The 19,072-nt window shown below is 42.1% G+C and overlaps 1 protein-coding gene across 1 annotated transcript in view; it reads right to left on the bottom strand.

Moving 5' to 3' along the window:
• Window positions 1-19,072, bottom strand: part of TMEM132D (transmembrane protein 132D) — an 810,921-nt gene that overhangs the window by 430,358 nt on the left and 361,491 nt on the right. Inside the window, exon 3 of the mRNA XM_023187259.3 lies at window positions 6,699-6,845. Coding sequence (XP_023043027.1) covers window positions 6,699-6,845 — 147 coding nt within the window. The remainder of the gene's footprint in view (window positions 1-6,698; window positions 6,846-19,072) is intronic.

Below are 19,072 nucleotides of genomic sequence, written 5' to 3' on the forward strand. Positions count from 1 at the left end.
ACACATTGCCGTGGGGGTTCTCTTCATAATTACATTAGTGGTAACATATTACACGTGCTACTATTCAAGATTTTCTCCCCGTTCAACATTACAGTTTCAGGTTAATTTCTTGCTGATATATACAAATCAATGGCATCCCTCATAATTGCTGCAAAAATTCTATTACAAGAACACAACTTTTTAAAATTCGTTCACATCTTGATGGGCATTTAGACTGTTGCTAACTGTCTGTTATTAAAAAAAAAAAAAAAAAAAAAAAAAAAATGCTGCAATTACAGCCCTGTATCCATCTCTTCAGACTGATGGCTAAGTTTTTATCTAGAGCATATATATCTAGAACCCTAATTTCAGGGTCCTATGATTCAGGTTTTAAATCTTATCAGCCAGATACCGACAAATATATCTCTACAGTGGAAGAACCATTTCGCCAATCCCCCAGAAGGGTAAAAGAGTTCCCTGTTCTCCCGGGAGGTGGGGCTTGCAGTGAGCCAAGATCCCGCCACTGCACTCCAGCCAGGCAACAAAGCGAGACTCCGTCTCAAAAAAAAAAAAAAAAAATAGAGTTCTCTATTTTCCCTCATCCTCAGAAAACCATTTTATTATTTTCATTTTCTTTTCTTTCTTTCTTTCTTTTTTTTTTTTTTTTGGAGAAGGAGTCTCACTCTGTCGCTCTGTCGCCCAGGCTGGAGTGCAGCGGCACGATCTTGGCTCACTGCAACCTCCGCCTCCCGGGTTCAAGTGATTCCCCTGCTTCCGCCTCCTGTGTAGCTGGGACTACAGGAACCCACCACCACATCCAACTTTTTTTTTGTATTTTAGTAGAGATGGGGTTTTGCCATGTTGGCCAGGATGGTCTCGATCTCCTGACTTTGTGATCTGCCCATCTCAGCCTCCCAAAGTGCTGGGATTACAGGTGTGAGCCATGGTGCCCAGCCGAGTTTTTTTTTTTTTTTTTTTTGCTAATATAATTAGTAGAAATGATATGTAATAGTTCTGAAAACAACATCTTGGTCTGTTGTATCCCTAATGCAGAAGTTATTAAAACAAACTTGAATGGAAATACTTTTGACAGATTCTAAATTGAAACATAATGGGGAAACTTCATTATCTTTGATACAGGCTCCGTATACAACTAATGTGATTCATCTTGTACTCTGGGAAATTTAAATTTAGACTCTGGAAATAAAAGCTTCCTTCATGGTCTAAGAGGACTTGGGTATGTGTGCTGCATATACTACATGGGTGTTTTAACAATCTAAAAATGATGAAGGTTCTGACAATTATTTCAAAGTGTGTGCACATGTGTGACTGTATTTGATTCTCACAATAGTCCAGTGAAGGCTGGCATTGTTATGCCAATATTACAGAAGAGGAAGTTGCTTTTCCTCTCTGGTCATCTGCCAGACAGACATCACTGCGACACACAGCATAAAAATGAGAACTAAACATCAGATTTTCTGGATCTCACATTTATGTTCTTCCCACTCTCTCTGCAGAATCATCATTCAGATGGTAATAAATACAACTGTGGTAATCCATAGTCAATAGGGAGGATATAGAAACTATTTAAGGCATCATAAATCACAGTTGCCCACGAAAGAAAAGTCATGCCATTTTGACGACTTCATACCACTGTCTCAGGTTTGCTGATACTCAGATTCTGGGCATTAGAAGAACCGATTGTTTCATTTATTGGATGACAGCCTGCTGGAAAATTAACAAGCATTTCTTTAAGTTTCTAACATACACAGAACTGTTCTGGTACAGTGCTAATGTCAGTTTCTCCACCCTATTACATTGTACTGCAAATTTCTAAAGGATCCTACTAAAGTGAAGGCGGTTAGTGAGGTACTATGCTTTTTTCATCACTACTGGAATTCCCATATGTGTATTCTTTATAAATTGATGAAATAGAGGTTGCTGGTTGTCCCACTTCCCCAGGCTGCAGTTCTGTTTTATTTTTCATTTTTATTTTTTTTCTTCCTTGAGACAAAGTCTTGTTCTGTCGCCCAGGCTGGAGTGCAACGGCATGAGCTCGGCTCACCTCAACCTCTGCCTCCCAAGTTCGAGCAATTCTCCTGCCTCAGCCTCCTCAGTAGCTGGGATTATAGGCACACACCATCACGCACAGCTAATTTTTGTATTTTTAGTAGAGATGGGGTTTCACCATATTGGCCAGGCTGGTCTCGAATGCTTGACCTCGTGATCCGCCGGCCTCGGCCTCCCAAAGTGCTGGGATTACAGGCATGAGCCACCACGCCCAGCCTCTTCTTTCTTTAGAACAGAGCATTTTGAACTGGGCACACTGCTGGTAATAAATCGTGTTTCTTACTTTCCTTTGAAGTATGGTTTGGTCATGTGATTAAGTTCTTATCAATGAGATGCAAGAGAGAGAAATAGGGTTGAAAAGAGCTTCCAGGAAGGTTGCCTAAAAAGAGTCAACCCAGTTAAGAAGACCTTTTTCTGTCACTTTTCTTTTGCCTACAATGCTGATGTAATGACTGACACTCCTGAAGCCATCTCAATCTGTGAGGATGTAAGCCCTCCATTCACATGGTGTTGAAGAAGGAAAGGGTCCTGAGACCCCAGTCATACAGGAGAACTGCCATTCCAGCTGTGGCCAGCCTTAAGCTTCTTTTATGTGAGAAAGAAAAACCTTCCGTCTTGTTTAAGATATTCCTATTTGTTTCCGAAAACAGTCTATTTAAGGCCGGGTATGGTGGCTCACTCCCGTAATCTCAGCACTTTGGGAGGCCAAGGCAGGTAGATTGCTTGGGCTCAGGAGTTCGAGACCAGCCTGGGCAACAGGGCAAAACCTCGTCTCTACTATATAAACAAAAATTAGCCAGGTGTGGCGGTACACGCCTGTAATCCCAGCTACTTGGGTGGCTGAGGCAGGAGAATCGCTTGAACCCAGGAGGCAGAGGCTGCAGTAAGCCAAGATCACACCATTGCACTCCCACTTGGACAACAGTGTGAGACCTTGTCTCGGGAAACAAAACAAAACAAAACATTTGTTTTAAAATGAAATGTTAATTACCAAAAATGTAAAATCAGTATTATAATGAACAAATAGATAGTTATGAAAATAGATTAAATTTAGCTATGTATTCTTGCCTATCTATAATGTATCGATCAGCTAAGGATAGAAGCTTTAAAGAGATACTAGCCCTTAAAAGAGATGAACTTCTCTTCAATCAAGTCTTGCTGGAGAACTTAAACAAATGTAAGTTTCTGTCATTCAAGTATATTTAACCTCATTTCTATGTAACACCTAAAATCATTTACATATCAACTGTGGTGAGCTTTGGGAAACACTTATCTATGGAGAGAATTACAAGGAAATGATAATATGTGGCTTGTGTTACATATTTATCTAAGTTAACATAGGAGTATAGTGAGCAAGATTCTGAAAATGCAAAATGCAATTTGATGGACACAGCATAATTGGTTATCCTGCAGGCAATGCTTAGTCAAAACAGATCTGATAGCTGTGATAGCATTCATAAGTTCATACTGTTATCACATTCTCAGCAAACTAAGTTCTTCAAACAGGGAAGGATGCATTTCAACTTAGATAAGAGATCTTTCCTCACTCCTGGTGAGTTCACCACTAGCCCAGAAGTGTCTCCTTAATCCATAAAATTAAACCTGTCACAGTGACTTAACTTCATTAACGCAACTTCCTGATCCATGGCAAATTATTAGCAATACCAAATCTATGACTCTCAAGCTAATTAAGACTGCTTCTTTTGCATTATGATGATCAGATTCTGACTTTTAAGAATAACTGGAAAACATTCAAAGAAGGTAGGAGGAAATTATAAAGCAAAACAGCTTCTGAAGCAAAACCTACTAATATTATTAAAACATCTAATCTATAATACATCTTCCAGTTATCCTTAAGAAAAACACATCTCATCGCAGCCCATCACTATCTGTAATCATGGAGCATGATTTTTCTTTTATTCTCCAAAGGCAGAAGTAAAATGAACAGTTTTAAAGCTAAGATAAAAGTTGAATAGAGGAATGAATACATCATATTTTTAAAATCTCTATTTTAGTTGCAGATGTCTTATGAAATAGGTAATACATGCACACAACAACAACAAAAAAATTCAAACAGTTCAAATGGTTCACTGTAAAAAATAATTTACATTCAGCCTTTTCCCCCAGCTTCCCAGTTGTCTCCGTAGAAATCACAGTTGCAAGTCCTTTGTGTAGACTTCTTGGGACATAGTCTGCTCACAAAAGTACCCTTCTCTGGCTTTCCCCAAATGCTGCCTCACTATACATGCAGCTATGCACCTTACTTTTTGAACAAGTATACAGAAAACCACTAAATATGTGTGCATACAGATTTGTATCATAATACATAAATACTAGAGATATGGTCTAATTCTAGAACAAATATCAAATTGAACAAATATTTATAGACAGCCCACTGTGTGCCAGACACTACTGTATGGGCTGGAGCATAGCTGGAAAAAGACCTGCTCCCAAAACTACAAAACTTCCATTCTAGAGTTTCCTCAATAAGCAAAGCCTTCCTAGCTGCCGTGTAAAATCCCTACATCAATACATATATCTATCAACAAAAACCTGTAAAATGTACATCTATATGCATGCATGCATTTGCATATCTATATCACATATATATGTTCTATATGCTTATATGCTGTATGCATGTACACACATATATTGTGCATGTGTGTATCTGTACATGTATAAGCTTTTTCCATCATCCAGACCCTTAGTATGAGGAAACATATCCTGGCCTCCAGAAGACAAGAAGAAAAAAGATAAAAAAGGAAACAGAAAACTGGCATCAGAATCCACAAAGAGATAAGGAATGGTCTTCATTTAGAATGAAGAATTAGGGCTTTTAAAAGAAGAGCTTTATATTCTATTCAGGGTACTTGTTTCTTAAAGAAGATACTGACACAGATGAAAAAAAAAATGGCAAACATCATGCATTTCTGCATTTGGATGTGCTCTGAATGTGCTGAGATTCTGGAAGCCCCTGGAAATATAAAAAGGCAGCTGACATTTCAATGGGAAGGAGCCACCATTAGGCCACCCATGCTCTCTCTCTGTGTCCAAGACGAACTGAACTATTTGTCAGAAATTAACAATAAAAAAGGCATAAATATTTTCTAATGGTTCAACTCCCTCGGCCTCTCACAGACAAGACTACAACTACTGCTTCTACTAATACATAAAAATAGATGGCAAAAGAAATCACAAGAGAGAATAAAAGTTGATTGGTTGAGATTCCCCTAAATCTATTCTTTTCTTCTGATAAAGAATAAACACATCTGTTCATCCACCCTCTCATCCATCCACCTGTTCATCCATCCATTTGCCCATCCATCTATCCATTCATCCATCCGTCTACCCATCCGTCCACCCATGTGTCCATCTATCCCAATTTTTGCTAACTACAAAACACAAAAGAAATCTTTTACTGAGATAGCACCTTATTTCCAAATTATATTACTGGCACAGACGTGTTTCAATGTGTGTATCTGTAAGTTCATCCAGGTCACCAGTGTGCCACACTATCACTACAGAAATATATCACTACATAAATATCTAGGACTGAACTCAAATACAGATTTTCTCTTTTCCCTCTCATTTGCTGTACAAGCAAATCTTCAGGAATAAAAAGGAAAGGCCCAAACGAGAGCTGCTGATAACCCAAATTCCTAAAACCCAACGTTGAGTAAAGAAGCACAGAAAGGAATCCAGATCAAATCACCCCCACACTGGTTTCAAATGCTCCTTGGTAATAAGCCAAAAAAAATCATAATAGCTGTCAGCTCAGATTCATGAGCTCCCTGCTAGAATAAATAATAAAAAATAAGGATATTTTCCCAACACTGAGCTATGAAGTTTAAAAATGCACTCCAGAAATAATGCATAGCATACCGGAATTCGTCCTTTCATTATTGTTGAGATTTTCAATCGTATCATGAGCATAAAGCAACATACAGGTGACAAAAATATGTGACCAGACTAGGAAATCCCCTGAGCCACAAATGAGATTTCAGGAAAGTGCAATCAGACAAGAACGACTGAGTTTCAAGCCTCCCTTTGCCCAGCTGTCAATTGATTGTTTCTAATTTGGTGGCTATCAGAGACAGATTCAGGTTTTAATTTCTCCCTAGAGTAATCCACAATTTCCTGCAATTCTACTGCAGATAGTTCACTGGACCATCAGAAAATGCCTGCCCATGGATACAATCACATGCATTATATTTAAATATACACTGCAAACGTGGAGTGCACCCATGTGAAGAGAGACGTATAGGCTTTCGTTTCTAACACTTGCAAAATGCGCCATTTTATGAGACAGGCAGAGTTTCAGTTCATCTAATAACATAGACTAGAAAGAGGTCATGTTGAAGAGGAGCATGGTTTGTGGGTCAATTCCATGTGCATGGTGCAGTCCTTGCAGGTGACACGGTGCGCTGCTGCGGTGTTAAGTAGGTCTGCTGTGAATAATAGCCCATCTTTCCCAAATGAAGGCTTCCATTCATCTTACCTGGAGGCCCTGATAGAATAGATGACACACACCAAACGCAAACCACAGTGGAAACGGTTGTTAGCAATCCAGGAAAAAAAAAAAAAAAAAAAAAAAAATGAGGCCACATTTGCAGCTGATCTGAATATATCGGAGGCCAGCTGGGACTCACCTGTTTTCCGAGCCAGCCGATTTCTTCTGACAAACGATGACAGCTGGTGCATACTTTCCAGTATAATCCGTGCGCTCCCTGACATCCCAAATGGAAGGGCTGCTGGCTCGCACGCCGATGATGCTCACGCCTTTCTTCACCTTTGCCCTGTTGGAGACAGCACGTGTGGGTCTGAGTCAGCTCTGGGGAATCCCCGGGTCATGCTGGTTCTGGGAACACAGGGAGCTTAATTGCTCACCGTTGCCTTGCAGGTGTAAGCTCATGTATACTAGGATTTAAACACAAATTTGCAGTCGCCTTCCAATCCATCTGTCCTAATTTCTTTCAGTTTTTCCTGCCTTTAATAAAGAGCTAGAGATGGTATACTGATAGCCAGCAAACATTAGTTACAGAAAGAAACAGAGTATCATTGCACTAGCCTGTGTCTTTAAATAAAGCCAAAGCCAGACACAAACACAAAACTACCTGAAACCCCTTAGCCTGGCCAAACTCAATAGAAAAAGGCAATTAAAGTACAGAAGTAAAGATTGAAATAAGAACGCACATCCACTGAATGTCTCCCAGTGCCAGGCACCGATGGACATTTTGTCTCTATTACCTACTCTTCCTAGCAAGGTTCCAAGCCCAAAATGAGGCTGAGGTTCAGATAGGGGAGGGAATAATGATTCCCTCAAGTGATCCACCTGCCTCAGCCTCCCAAAGTGGGAACTACCGTGCCCAGCCCTGTTTACTTTTTATAATCTTGTCTTACTGTATGCTTTCCATTCCATATGTTCTTTCCAACTCAAGTTTCTAAAAGAAACACAGAATAATGAAACCCCATCTCAACTAAAAATAGAAAAATTATTTGAGGGTGGTGGTGTTCTCCTGTAGTCCTAGCTACTTGGGAGGCTGAGATGGGAGGATCACTTGAGCCTGGGAGGCGGAGGCTGCAGTGAGCTGAGATCGACCCACAGCACTCCAGCTTGGGTGACAGAGTGAGATCCTGCGTCAAAAGAAAAATAATAATAAATAAAATATAAAAGAAAATGCAAACGGTTTGATTTTTATTTACAAGCTGGCCCAGAAGTTTGAAAAAGACAATGTTTCCTACTGTGTTTTCTCTTAGCCCTTCAGTGGAAAATAGGAAAAGTCTTGAAGCAAAAGTACCAAGGGGAACCAGGAGCACGTTGATGGTACCTGGGCAGAAGAGGACGGTGGGGGCGGCCCACATGGAGCTCCTCCAGACTCGCAATCACTGTGCCCATACAAACATGCAGACAAGGCAATGGTGCCACAGCCTCCATCACAGAATCCCCTCTGCCGTGCCAGAGGAGAAAGTGAGACCACCTCCTGCTATTAATATTAGGGACAAAAGGTGAGGAGGAGATGACAAGTCGTAGGACCAGGGCTTCGAGAAAAAGCAGGACATGTCTTTTCCCATGGAAACAGTTTTAAAATGGAGTGTGCAGGAAAGACCTGAGGCCGCAGGCTTGAGACGGCCCTCCTTAGGAAAGTCTGCTTGCAAGCGTGGCTGGGAACTTGGATGTGGGGAGAGTTCCCTCCCTTTTCATGGTCGGAGGGGCTCACGCTGCCTAGACCGGGCAAACGAGGTAGTTTATGCTGGACACTTTCTTATCTTCTGGGAGCGTAGAGTTTTGCTATGTGCCAGGCAGAGGGTCCCCCGTGAGCAGTCCCCCAGTGAAAACCCTGAACTCCTGGGCTCAGGTGAGCTCCCCTGGCAGTGCTGTCCCAGCTATTGGCTGGAGGAATTGGAGGAATTAAGTGCATCCTGCATGACTCCACAGGGAGAGGATTCCTGAGAGCGTGAGCCTGGTCTCCTCCCCTGCGCCTTTTCCCCCTGCGACTGTGCTTTGTGTTCCTTGGCTAAGACATCAGAGCAGTGATTCTCACCACATGCTGAGGTCAGTTCTAGCGACTCGCTGGACCTGGGGGTGGTCTTAGGAATCCCCAGCACACACACTGATTTGGCTAGTCCACAAAGAGAGCAAGAATTGCTTCTGAGGTGTGGCCCTACTGCAAAAGTTAGCATTTTTAGAAAACAATCATCATGTATAACATTATTTCTATGGGGGAAAATACATATTTTATGTTTTAAATAATCGTTGTGCATGCAAACACTTTGAATGCAGTCGTTTAAAAATTGGGAATTGCAAGCAGATGCCAAAAAGCCATCTGACCTTTCTGGATACTCAGGTGAGACACTCAGAGAATAGTTACGATTCCTGCCTTGCAGAAACTCATTTAAATTGTAGGCAACCAAGACGTGGTAGCGAACAAAAGTGCAATCCGCTGTGGACAGCTACTATTATATTAAGATGAATTCTAAAGGCTGCCCCAATTACTCTGCAGTGGAATTTTATTGAATCAACATTGCTTTAAATAAATAGGTCATCAACCTGGCTGTGACAACCTTTTCATTATACAGGAGATATCAGTACATAGGCCTTTTCTGATATATAATGGGCTTATATGTTTTTCTGAAATTTTATTCATAAGTAGGCTATTTGGAATTCAGACGATGTTTCTCCAAAGAATCCTTTTCAAGTTCTTAAGAAGGACACGGTGGCTTGTTTAACCCATGAAGTATCCAGCATTTGTTGCTAATAATTCTACAGTAGCAAATGAAGCTATAATCGGTAGCATTATTTCTGCAAAAACGTTTTTTCCTAGAATTTTATACAGGACACTGGGAATTGTCTTTCAGAGACACAGAGCATTTTCATAAGAGAAGACAGATTTCTAGGGCATGTTTTAGATGTTCGGAATTGAAGAAGGCATACTCACTCAAGAAGTATCCTTTTTTTTTTTTTTTTGAGACGGAGTCTCGCTCTGTCGCCCAGGCTGGAGTACAGTGGCACGATCTCGGCTCACTGCAAGCTCTGTCTCCCTGGTTCACGCTATTCTCCTGCCTCAGCCTCCGAGTAGCTGGGACTACAGGCGCACACCACCACGCCCGGCTAATATTTTTTTGTATTTTTAGTAGAGACGGGGTTTCACCGTGTTAGCCAGGATGGTCTCGATCTCCTGACCTCATGATCCACCTGCCTCGGCCTCCCAAAGTGCTGGGATTACAGGCGTGAGCCACCGCACCCGGCACAAGAAGTATCCTTGTGTGTGAATATCAAGTAAAATGCATGCAATAAACTGGACAGTCATTCTTCGGAGATGTAGACACGGTATTTACGGAACACAGTGTGTGCTGGGTTAATAATTTTGAAGCACGAATCTCAGAGCTGTCAGTGGCACCATTTGGAACCATTCAAGTAGTTCCTAGAACACATGCCACGGGGCTCCACTGGGTCTGAACCAAATGCTGGTTTCTCCCATTATGACAACTGAGTTACCTACATTCATTAATGGAAGTTTTATAACCTACTTGTGGTTCAATAAATACAGGTTACACTGACAGCCTCATTACACAGAGATAAACACAGCACTTGATTTCTGAAGATAATTTGCTGTAGATTTATTCTTAATAATATATCTACCATGGTGATGGGGGAAAGCCATTATTTTCCCCATAGTATGCACATGCACTGTGACTGGGTATCAACAAAACCTGCCTGGGGTTAAGGGTATATTGTGTTTTTAAAACATAATAGAACTGCAGGGACTGTGTATATTTTATATACATATATATATAAATATATATGTAATGTGTATATACATATATGTCTACATAATGTGGAATATGTATATATTATAAACACACACACGCACATTTTCCAAGTATAGCATCCAGGGTTCAGAAATGTGGTGCGCAGTTGTTGCTTTTGCTCCCCCTACCCCATCTCCCCTTTCCTGGGTAGCAGCATCTTGATTTTGCTTATATGATCCACCCCTCTGCCATTGTATACCACCATGGTGGACTTGTAAGTCAAGAGTTTCTCCCTCCAACCCTGGACAAGAGGTGGACACATGACCTAAGCCAGTCCAGCTGAACGATTCTCTCTGGAATATAATCTTGAACAAAGAGACACAGCAAATAAAAAAGGTTGGGGGAAATTCACCCAGCCTTGCGGCTCTGGTACAACTGCCTATTACTTCCTTCTCTCTGGTTTGCAGGAATTAACACAGCTAACATTTCTGAATCTGGTTCTCAGCCTTTCCTTTAGGCATATAACTATTCCCCATCTTCCCATCTAGTCCCTTCTTGTTTAATGTAGCCTGAGTTATTTATGATCATTTCCAATTATACAACAAGGGGAGGCTAAGATTCAGTGACTTCCAGAACAAGGAAGTGTATTTCCTCCTCCTGTGAACACCCATTGCTGGTAACCCAGGTTGTTGGGCGGCTCTATTCCACTCAGTCATTCGGGGATCAAGGCTGAAGGCATCTCTACTGTTTTTAATCTATAACTTCTAAAGTCTCTGTGCTCATGACCATCCCAGCCAAGGGGAAGAGGGAAGAGCAGTAGACCAGAGCCAGGGATTTCCTCTTAAGCAGATGAGGTGGGCATTGCATGCCCGAATTCACTCACCTTCCATTGCAAGGAGCCTAGTCTTATGGCCACACAAGGCTGCAAGAGCAGCGAGTGCTGGGAAGTCAGTCTTCACCTGGACAGCCATATCCTCACTGTGGCCCTGTCACGATGGTGGAAAGAGAGATGGGTTTGGGTGGAGGATTTGCATCTCCCTCCACCACAACCACCAGGGGACTCCAACTGATGGGAGGTGTCAGCCTCCTAAAGACTATAAATTTGAGTTCATTCTCCAAATCACTGTATGGAGAGACTTAGGCTGAAGGCAACATTGCCCCAAAGAGAAACTCCCTACTTACGCAATCTTGTCAGTGGAAGTGTTCTTAATATGGAACCGGAATACAGGCATATTTGTTTATAAATTTCACACTGGGGCTATTGAACTAATACAAATGTGTGCTATAAAGAATGCATAGGGACAGAAAGCAAAATTGATGAGATAAAAGTGGGATAAAAGGGAATTTCAGTGTTTTGTTTGTTGGGAGATTTATTTAAGATTTGTGTGCGTGTGTGTGTGTGTGCGCGTGTGTGGTATTAGAAAAAAATGAAAAAGGAAGAGAGAGCAAAGAGAAAGGAAGGGGGATGGGGAGAGAAGTTTTGCTATATAGGGTTCAAAGCCCAAGAAGAGAAATTTGGATTGTGTGTAAGTCTCAGGCTATTTGTTCATAATGAACGTAGTCCTGTTAGAAACTATTACTGGCTAATCAGCTATCTGCAGGCCAATATTGGCCTTAATCAATAACTGACTGTAGAATTCCAGGGAATTGGAGGAAGGAAGACAGGAAGAGATCCAAACTTCTGGACTGCTTCTCTCACTTCTAAAATCAAGGATTTGTCTACATGTTTCTCCCCCAGAGATTCATGTGGACACATAGTCTCTGAGTAGATCAAACCCTGGTAAAACCTGATATCTCCATTTTCGAGTCCCATATAGGCTCAATCTATGGAACAATACACAGTGTGCACCCACCAAAGGGTGCCACACACTTACGCATGTAGATTTGGTGATGGCATTCCTCCCAGTGAATTGATGGAAACGTGCCCTTTTGGGTCTCAGTAAAGCTTTTTTGAATTGCTCCTTGTCTCCTTACTTATTTTCTCTCATTCATAGTGTCAAAGCATAAAATAAGCTTCATTTTTTATAGGTCGTAGCTGTATCAAGATATTTTGAAATCACTCTTGGCTTCTAATTTCTGGTTGACCAGAAAAAGAAATTATGACAAAGCCACTTTCCACTAAATCTACATGTTGATATAGCACATAACATTTTGCTTATATGATGAACCACTTCCAGCCCCATCTGGATGTCTTGGCCCTGCCCTCACCAACAGTTACATGGATATGCCTGCTTACGGTGCCACTGTCAGTATTTTAGGAATCGTGTCCCACTTTTCACTTTGGGAGACACTAGGCTCCTCTTTCTATTACTGGAATATACTTTGCTAAGTCTCCTTACTTTGTGACTATTCCACTATAGCCAGTTAAAGACCAACAGTGACGCAGAAGAAAGAGCTAAGCCTAGTTAAAGTAACAATCGGAATGATATGGTTCCAACTTCTTTGTCATGTACCCCTATCAGTAAAAATATTTTCATATGTGGCCAGGCGCGGTAGCTCATGCCTGTAATCCTAGCACTCTGGGAGGCCGAGGCGGGCAGATCACCTGAGGCCGGGAGTTCAAGACCAGCCTGACTAACATGGAGAAACCCTGTCTCTACTAAAAATACAGAATTAGCCAGGTGTGGTGGTGTATGCCTGTAATCCCACCCAGCTACTCAGGAGGCTGAGGCAGGAGAATTGCTTGAACCCGGGAAGCAGAGGTTGTGGTGAGCTGAGATTGTGCCATTGCACTCCAGCCTGGGCAACAGAGTAAAATGCTGTCTCAAAAAAAAAAAAAAAAAATCATATGCAATCTTTATATAGGTTTGTATGTTTATAAACTTTACAGTTGAACCATGGGTTAGACTATTGAAATAATGTGTGCTACAAAACATACATACAAATGGATTAAAAATAATAAGTTGCCAAGTCCTGATTTCAGTTTATCCTCCAATGAATCATTTTGCATTCCCCTTAGGATGTCTCACCTCACATTAAAGGAGGCCACTCGAATCCCCTAGACCCTTTACTTCCCAAGAACGAGGGGCATGACACACAGCAGCAAAAGTCATGTTATAAGGAAGTTCAGCTCTAAGTGTTCCTATACCTTCACTTGTACAAGGGAATCTGTTTTCCCACCGCCCTTCCAATGGGTAAAGTTAAATTTAGAAGTAAGACCTGTGACTTCAATGCAACCCATTTTTGCTGTCTTGCTAACCGTGAGGCATTACAAGGGCTCTAAATGGACATAAGGATGTAGAGAATAGTTCGAGGAGATCAAAGAGAAGAGGAATTGGTTCAGAGAAGAAGCGGGGGGTCTCCACACCCCCACAGGGGGAAGCCAAGAAAGAGGAAGCATGAGGGTATGGCCTCCACTGCATTGAGGGAAAATGATGAGAAGAGTTTTCAATAACTGGTGGATTCATAGAAAATTAAAATCCCTGGAAGCAAAGCTCAGCCTGTCATTAATTAGAAAGCACAAAATACACTAACGTTGACAACCCAAACTGCAGAGTCCTGGCCTAATCTACGGGGCACGCAGGCCAGGGGCTGCCAAAGACAAATCTTGACTTTTATGTGAAATTCCAACATTTGAAGACACTGTCCAGGACAAAAAGACATCTAAAGATTTAAAGCAGAGCAATGTCATCTGTCACTTCTGAGATTTACGTGAGCTGTAAATGAGGAAGTTAAATATCTTCAGAATGAATGAACGCCTGAATCAATGGATGCACACAAAGATACAAGGAAGAAAGAAAGAAAGAAAAAAACCTGAACTTCCATCACTTTCCACCTAAGCTAGCCATAATGTAGTCATCATTCTTCGGTGTACATTTCCACACCCAATCTATAATTTTATACAAATAGGATCATGCCTAGGGCTGCCATATGGCCATGCAACTTGGGACTGGCCAACCCCAGGAGGCTGTATTCATATAGCGTATGATATGAATGGGGCCTCATACAGTGGAGCAGTGTACAACCCGCACAGCTGTGCGCAGTAGCTGTGATGACAGTAATCCCACTTTTTCCTTGGAGGATACAGCCCAAGACCCCTGGTGGATGTAGGAAACCATGGATGGTACTAAACCCTACACATACCATATTTTTTTTCTACACATACCTATGATAAAGTTAATTTATAAATTATACACAGGAGAAGATTAACAACTAATAATAAAATAGAACAATTATGAAAATATACTGCAATACAAGTTATGGCAATGTGGTCTCTCTCAAAATATCTTCTTACACTGTACTCACCCTTTTTCTTAGGATGATGATGAGAGGTAATAAAATTTCTGCCTAATGAGATGAAGGGAGGTGGCTGGTATAGGCCCTGTGATGCAGCGTTCTGCTATTAGTAACCCCTGATGATAGGTCAGAAGGAGTGTTGACTGCTAGTAACCCCTCGTGATAGGTCAGAAGGAGCATCCTCTGCTGCAGGTGATCCTGGAGCTGAGAATCTTGACGTCGATGGCTGGATGTCAGGAGGAGACCATGTCGGTGACTACTAAATATCTTACGCAGGAGGGTTGAGAGTACAGGACAAAGGAACGATTCACATCCCAGGAAGGGTGCGGCTGGCGGCACAAGACTTCTTCACACTACTCAGAACGGCACGCAATTTAAAACTTGCGAAATGTTTATTTCTGGATTTTTTTTTTTTTTTTTTGAGACAGACTCTTACTCTCTCACCCAGGCTGGAGTGCAGTGGCACGATCTCAGCTCACTGCAACCTCTGCATCCCAGGCTCCAGTGATCCTCCCAGCTCAGCTTCCCCAGGAGCTGGGACTACAGGTGTGAGCCACCACATCTTGCTAATTCTTTCTTTTTTTTTTTTTTTTTTGAGACAGAGTCTCCCTCTGTCTCCCAGGCTGGAGTGCAGTGGCGTGATCTCGGCTCACTGCAAGCTCCGCCTCCCGGGTTCACACCATTCTCCTGCCTCAGCCTCCCGAGTAGCTGGAACTACAGGAGCCCGCCACTGGCTAATTTTTTTCTATTTTTCTTTCTTCTTTTAGCAGAGATGGGATTTCACCCTGTTGCCCAGACTGATCTCAAATTCCTGGGCTCAAGTGATCTGCCTGCCTCAGCCTCCCAAAGTGTTGGGATTACAGGTGTGAGCTGCTGCGCCCAGCCTAGAACTTTCCATTTAATGTTTTCGGACTCCAGAAAACAAAACCTTGGATTAAAGGATACTACTGTATATTAAACATGGTGCTTTGATCACGGATCATCCTGGTCTCTTTTCTCTACCAGCTCAAGAGACAAAGCAGCTCAAAGCCAGAAACGGGCTAGGCACCTGCCAACTCAGGGAAGCCCAGTGGGGAGAATGACCAAAGGCACAGAGCAAGTGACACGGCCCAGAGCGGGAGCCATGCGTGGTGTCAAGTCTCTGGCCAGGCCAGTTGCTGGCTTTGGGGACCTCCTGTTTCTCCTGGAGTACATCTGAATCCACCTATTTCACTCCATTAAGCCTAGTCTGTGGGCTTTTTTTTTTTTTTTAATTGCCAGCGCAGACAGATGTTCAATGGCTTTTAAAAGCCATCTTAGAGCTACATGCTTTCTGCACATCATCTTTAGTCTTTCCAAGCAGCTGATTTCCCTCCTGACAGTCAGTGCATGAGGAGCGTCCCCGAGGCCAGGCGTTCCTACAGGTGCTAGCTAGTTCAGGAGAGATGTGGGATAAATAGAAACAGGGTAGAAGGGGCTGCACAGCAGCCAGGAGCTGTACCAGCGTGATGGACAAGGACACCAGCTGTTAGAGGCTTTGAAGTCAGTGGTCCCAGCCCTACTACTCAAAATAAGTACATAATAAGCCGTGGCTATAAAGGACTGAAGTGAGTAATTCGAGGGGAGTAAACCAATCTGCCTCTGGGTGTGTTTGTTCATTCACTGATTCATTCAACAAACACTTTTTAAAAAAATTGAGACAGAGTCCTGCTCTGTTGCCCAGGCTGGAGTGCAGTGGTGTGATCTCCGCTCACTGCAACCTCCACCTCCCGGGTTCAAGCAATTCTCATGCCTCAGTCTCCTGAGTAGTTGGGATTACAGGTGTGTGCCACTAACCCCAGCTAATTTTGTGTATTTTTAGTAGAGACAGGGTTTCACTATGCTGACCAGGTTGGTCTCGAACTCCTGGCCTCAAGTGATCCACCTGCCACCTTGGCCTCCTAAAGTAATGAGATTACAGGTGTGAACCACCACACCAGCCTCATTCAACAAATACTCTTATTTTATTTATTTTTTTTTTTTTAGAGATGGGGTCTCACTATGCTGCCCAGGCTGGTCTCAAACTCCTGGCTTCAGGCAGCCCTCCTGCCTTGGCCTCCCAAAGTGCTGGGATTCCAGGCATGAGCCATCACCACTCTCTGCCTCATTCAACAAATTCATTTTGAGTGATCCCACTTTTCAGATGCTCTTCACACACTGGATATGCAGGTGAAAAGAACCATATGTTTTCTCTTGCCATGGAACTAACACGCTAGTAGGGGAGACAGAACGCAAGCATACACACATTTATTACACTGATAAGCTCCATGAAGAAACGAAGCAAAGCAAGAGGTCAGAGGGCTCAGTGTAAGGAGTGGCTACTTAGAACCATTTACCTTATTTTATTACTTGCATTTCTGAAAAACGGTAAAGCCAGCAAGGAACACACGCAGGTAGGCAGAAGGGAAATACATAGACACACGCAGATGCCTTTTAGGTCTGATTTGCCCTCTGCCTAACATGGGAGAGGAGAAAGAACTCTCCTTGTTCCTGCTGAACACAGACCACCACCCAACAACAGTCAAGGATGTTATTTAAATATTTTACAAATTGTTATGTGGGAACATTGTTTATGCATTCAAAGGAATCGTTATGACTCCATGCAGAACAGGTTTTCTCATCTGGAGAAACAAAACTTTGATATGGGCTGCACCCCTCAACATACCCTCCCAGAAATGGATGGCTAAACTGGGAGGGGTCGGCAAGAGAGGGTATGCAGGATGAACCCCCATTCGTTCATCACCATTTCCAGAAACACAGAGCAAACGGTTTGCGTCATTGATACTAAACCAATAAATGACAACACTTTCTGAACTGCCCACGTGTCCATGGTTGGAATGTGGAGACCTCAATCTTCGCATGTCACTGAGTCTCCCATCATGGGGTCGTCATATAAACCAGCAGACATGCAAAACCAGAGTCCCGCTCCTGCGGCACATACGGAACTCTAAGCCATGTCAAGTCCTTAACACGGTGTCTGGTAGAAAATCGATTTTAGCTCTGATGACGATTATGACCATTATCTTCTTTGTTACACAGAAACCTGGATGCCTGACTATCTGAACAAAATTTTACCCTTTTTCCATCCCATCTATGCAATAACTAACCAAAGTCCTGACTCTTCTTAAAAACAAACAAAAACAAAGCAAAACAAAACAAAAAGAAACAAAACATAATCCTTGCCCTCCAATGGGAGATACCAGATGTGAGCTCAAAGTTCTAATCAGCCCCGTAATTTCCAAATGTAGCCAAGTCAATCATCTCAGCAGAGCCAGCAGGACAAATATTTGCAGACAAGCAGTTCAGGGGGCCTCCCCAGCACCTACTGTTTCAGAACACTCAACTAACTTCCATGTTCCCAGGGCTCCACGATTCACAGGGGGCTGAGATGTGTCTAGTTTTCAGGGTTTGGGATAAGACCTAATTTTACTGTCTGTTAAGAACCACAACCCTCTAATTTCATTACATTACATAATTGAACTGTATTGCTATTTTCTCAGCCTTCATGGTTACTAGTGTTTCAGAGAGATTGCTTAAATATACTTCTTTAATTAAAGAAGGCATTCTAAATCAAAATCAGAACTATGGTTAATACACGAATAAACGTAAATTCTCAGGGATGTCTTTTGGGAGGTTGTTAATTTTTTATTAACAACTTTTCATTGAAAAATAGTACAGAAATGCTATAAATATTCAAATGGCATGAATGGGGATACAGGAGAAGTTCCTCTTGCTACAGACGTCTATTGTAAAACTTCTGAGTTTAGTGGGACATTTTCTAAGAGATTAACATACTTAGATATGTGGATTTAAAATATATGTACACCAGTGACAACACACTGTACACACAGTTATACTATATATATGTAGGTATATCTATAATATATACACACACACACACACACATACGTGCATGCACACAGTCATGCTTAGATATGTGGATTTAAAATATACGTATACCAGTGACAACACACTGTACACACAGTTATACTATATATATGTAGGTATATCTATAATATATATACACACACACATATACGTACATGCACACAGTCATGCATTGCACGACGTTTTAGTCATCAATTAACTGCATGTACAACGATGGTCCCATAAGATTATACTATTGTATTTTTACTGTACATTTTCTGTTTAGACACACAGATATTTACCATTGTGTTACAGTTACCTATAGTTTTAGAACAGTCACATGCTGTATAGGTTTGCAGCCTAGAGCAATAGGCTATACCATACAGTCTAGGTGTGGAGTAGGCTACACTACCTAGGTTTGTGTACTCCATGATGTTTGCAAAATGACCATATTGCCTAATGACACATTTCTCAGAGTGTACCCCTGTCATTAAGCAATGCATGACAGTAGATAGATAGATTAGATAGATGGATAGATGGGTGGATAGATGAATGGATGAATGGATGGATGGATGGATGGATGGATGGATGGATGAGTGGGTGGCTGGGTGGGTGGATGGATGAGTGGGTGGCTGGGTGGGTGGGTGGGTGG

Source organism: Piliocolobus tephrosceles, chromosome 10 (assembly GCF_002776525.5).
Source record: "Piliocolobus tephrosceles isolate RC106 chromosome 10, ASM277652v3, whole genome shotgun sequence".
In the NCBI taxonomy this organism is placed as follows: domain Eukaryota; kingdom Metazoa; phylum Chordata; class Mammalia; order Primates; family Cercopithecidae; genus Piliocolobus; species Piliocolobus tephrosceles.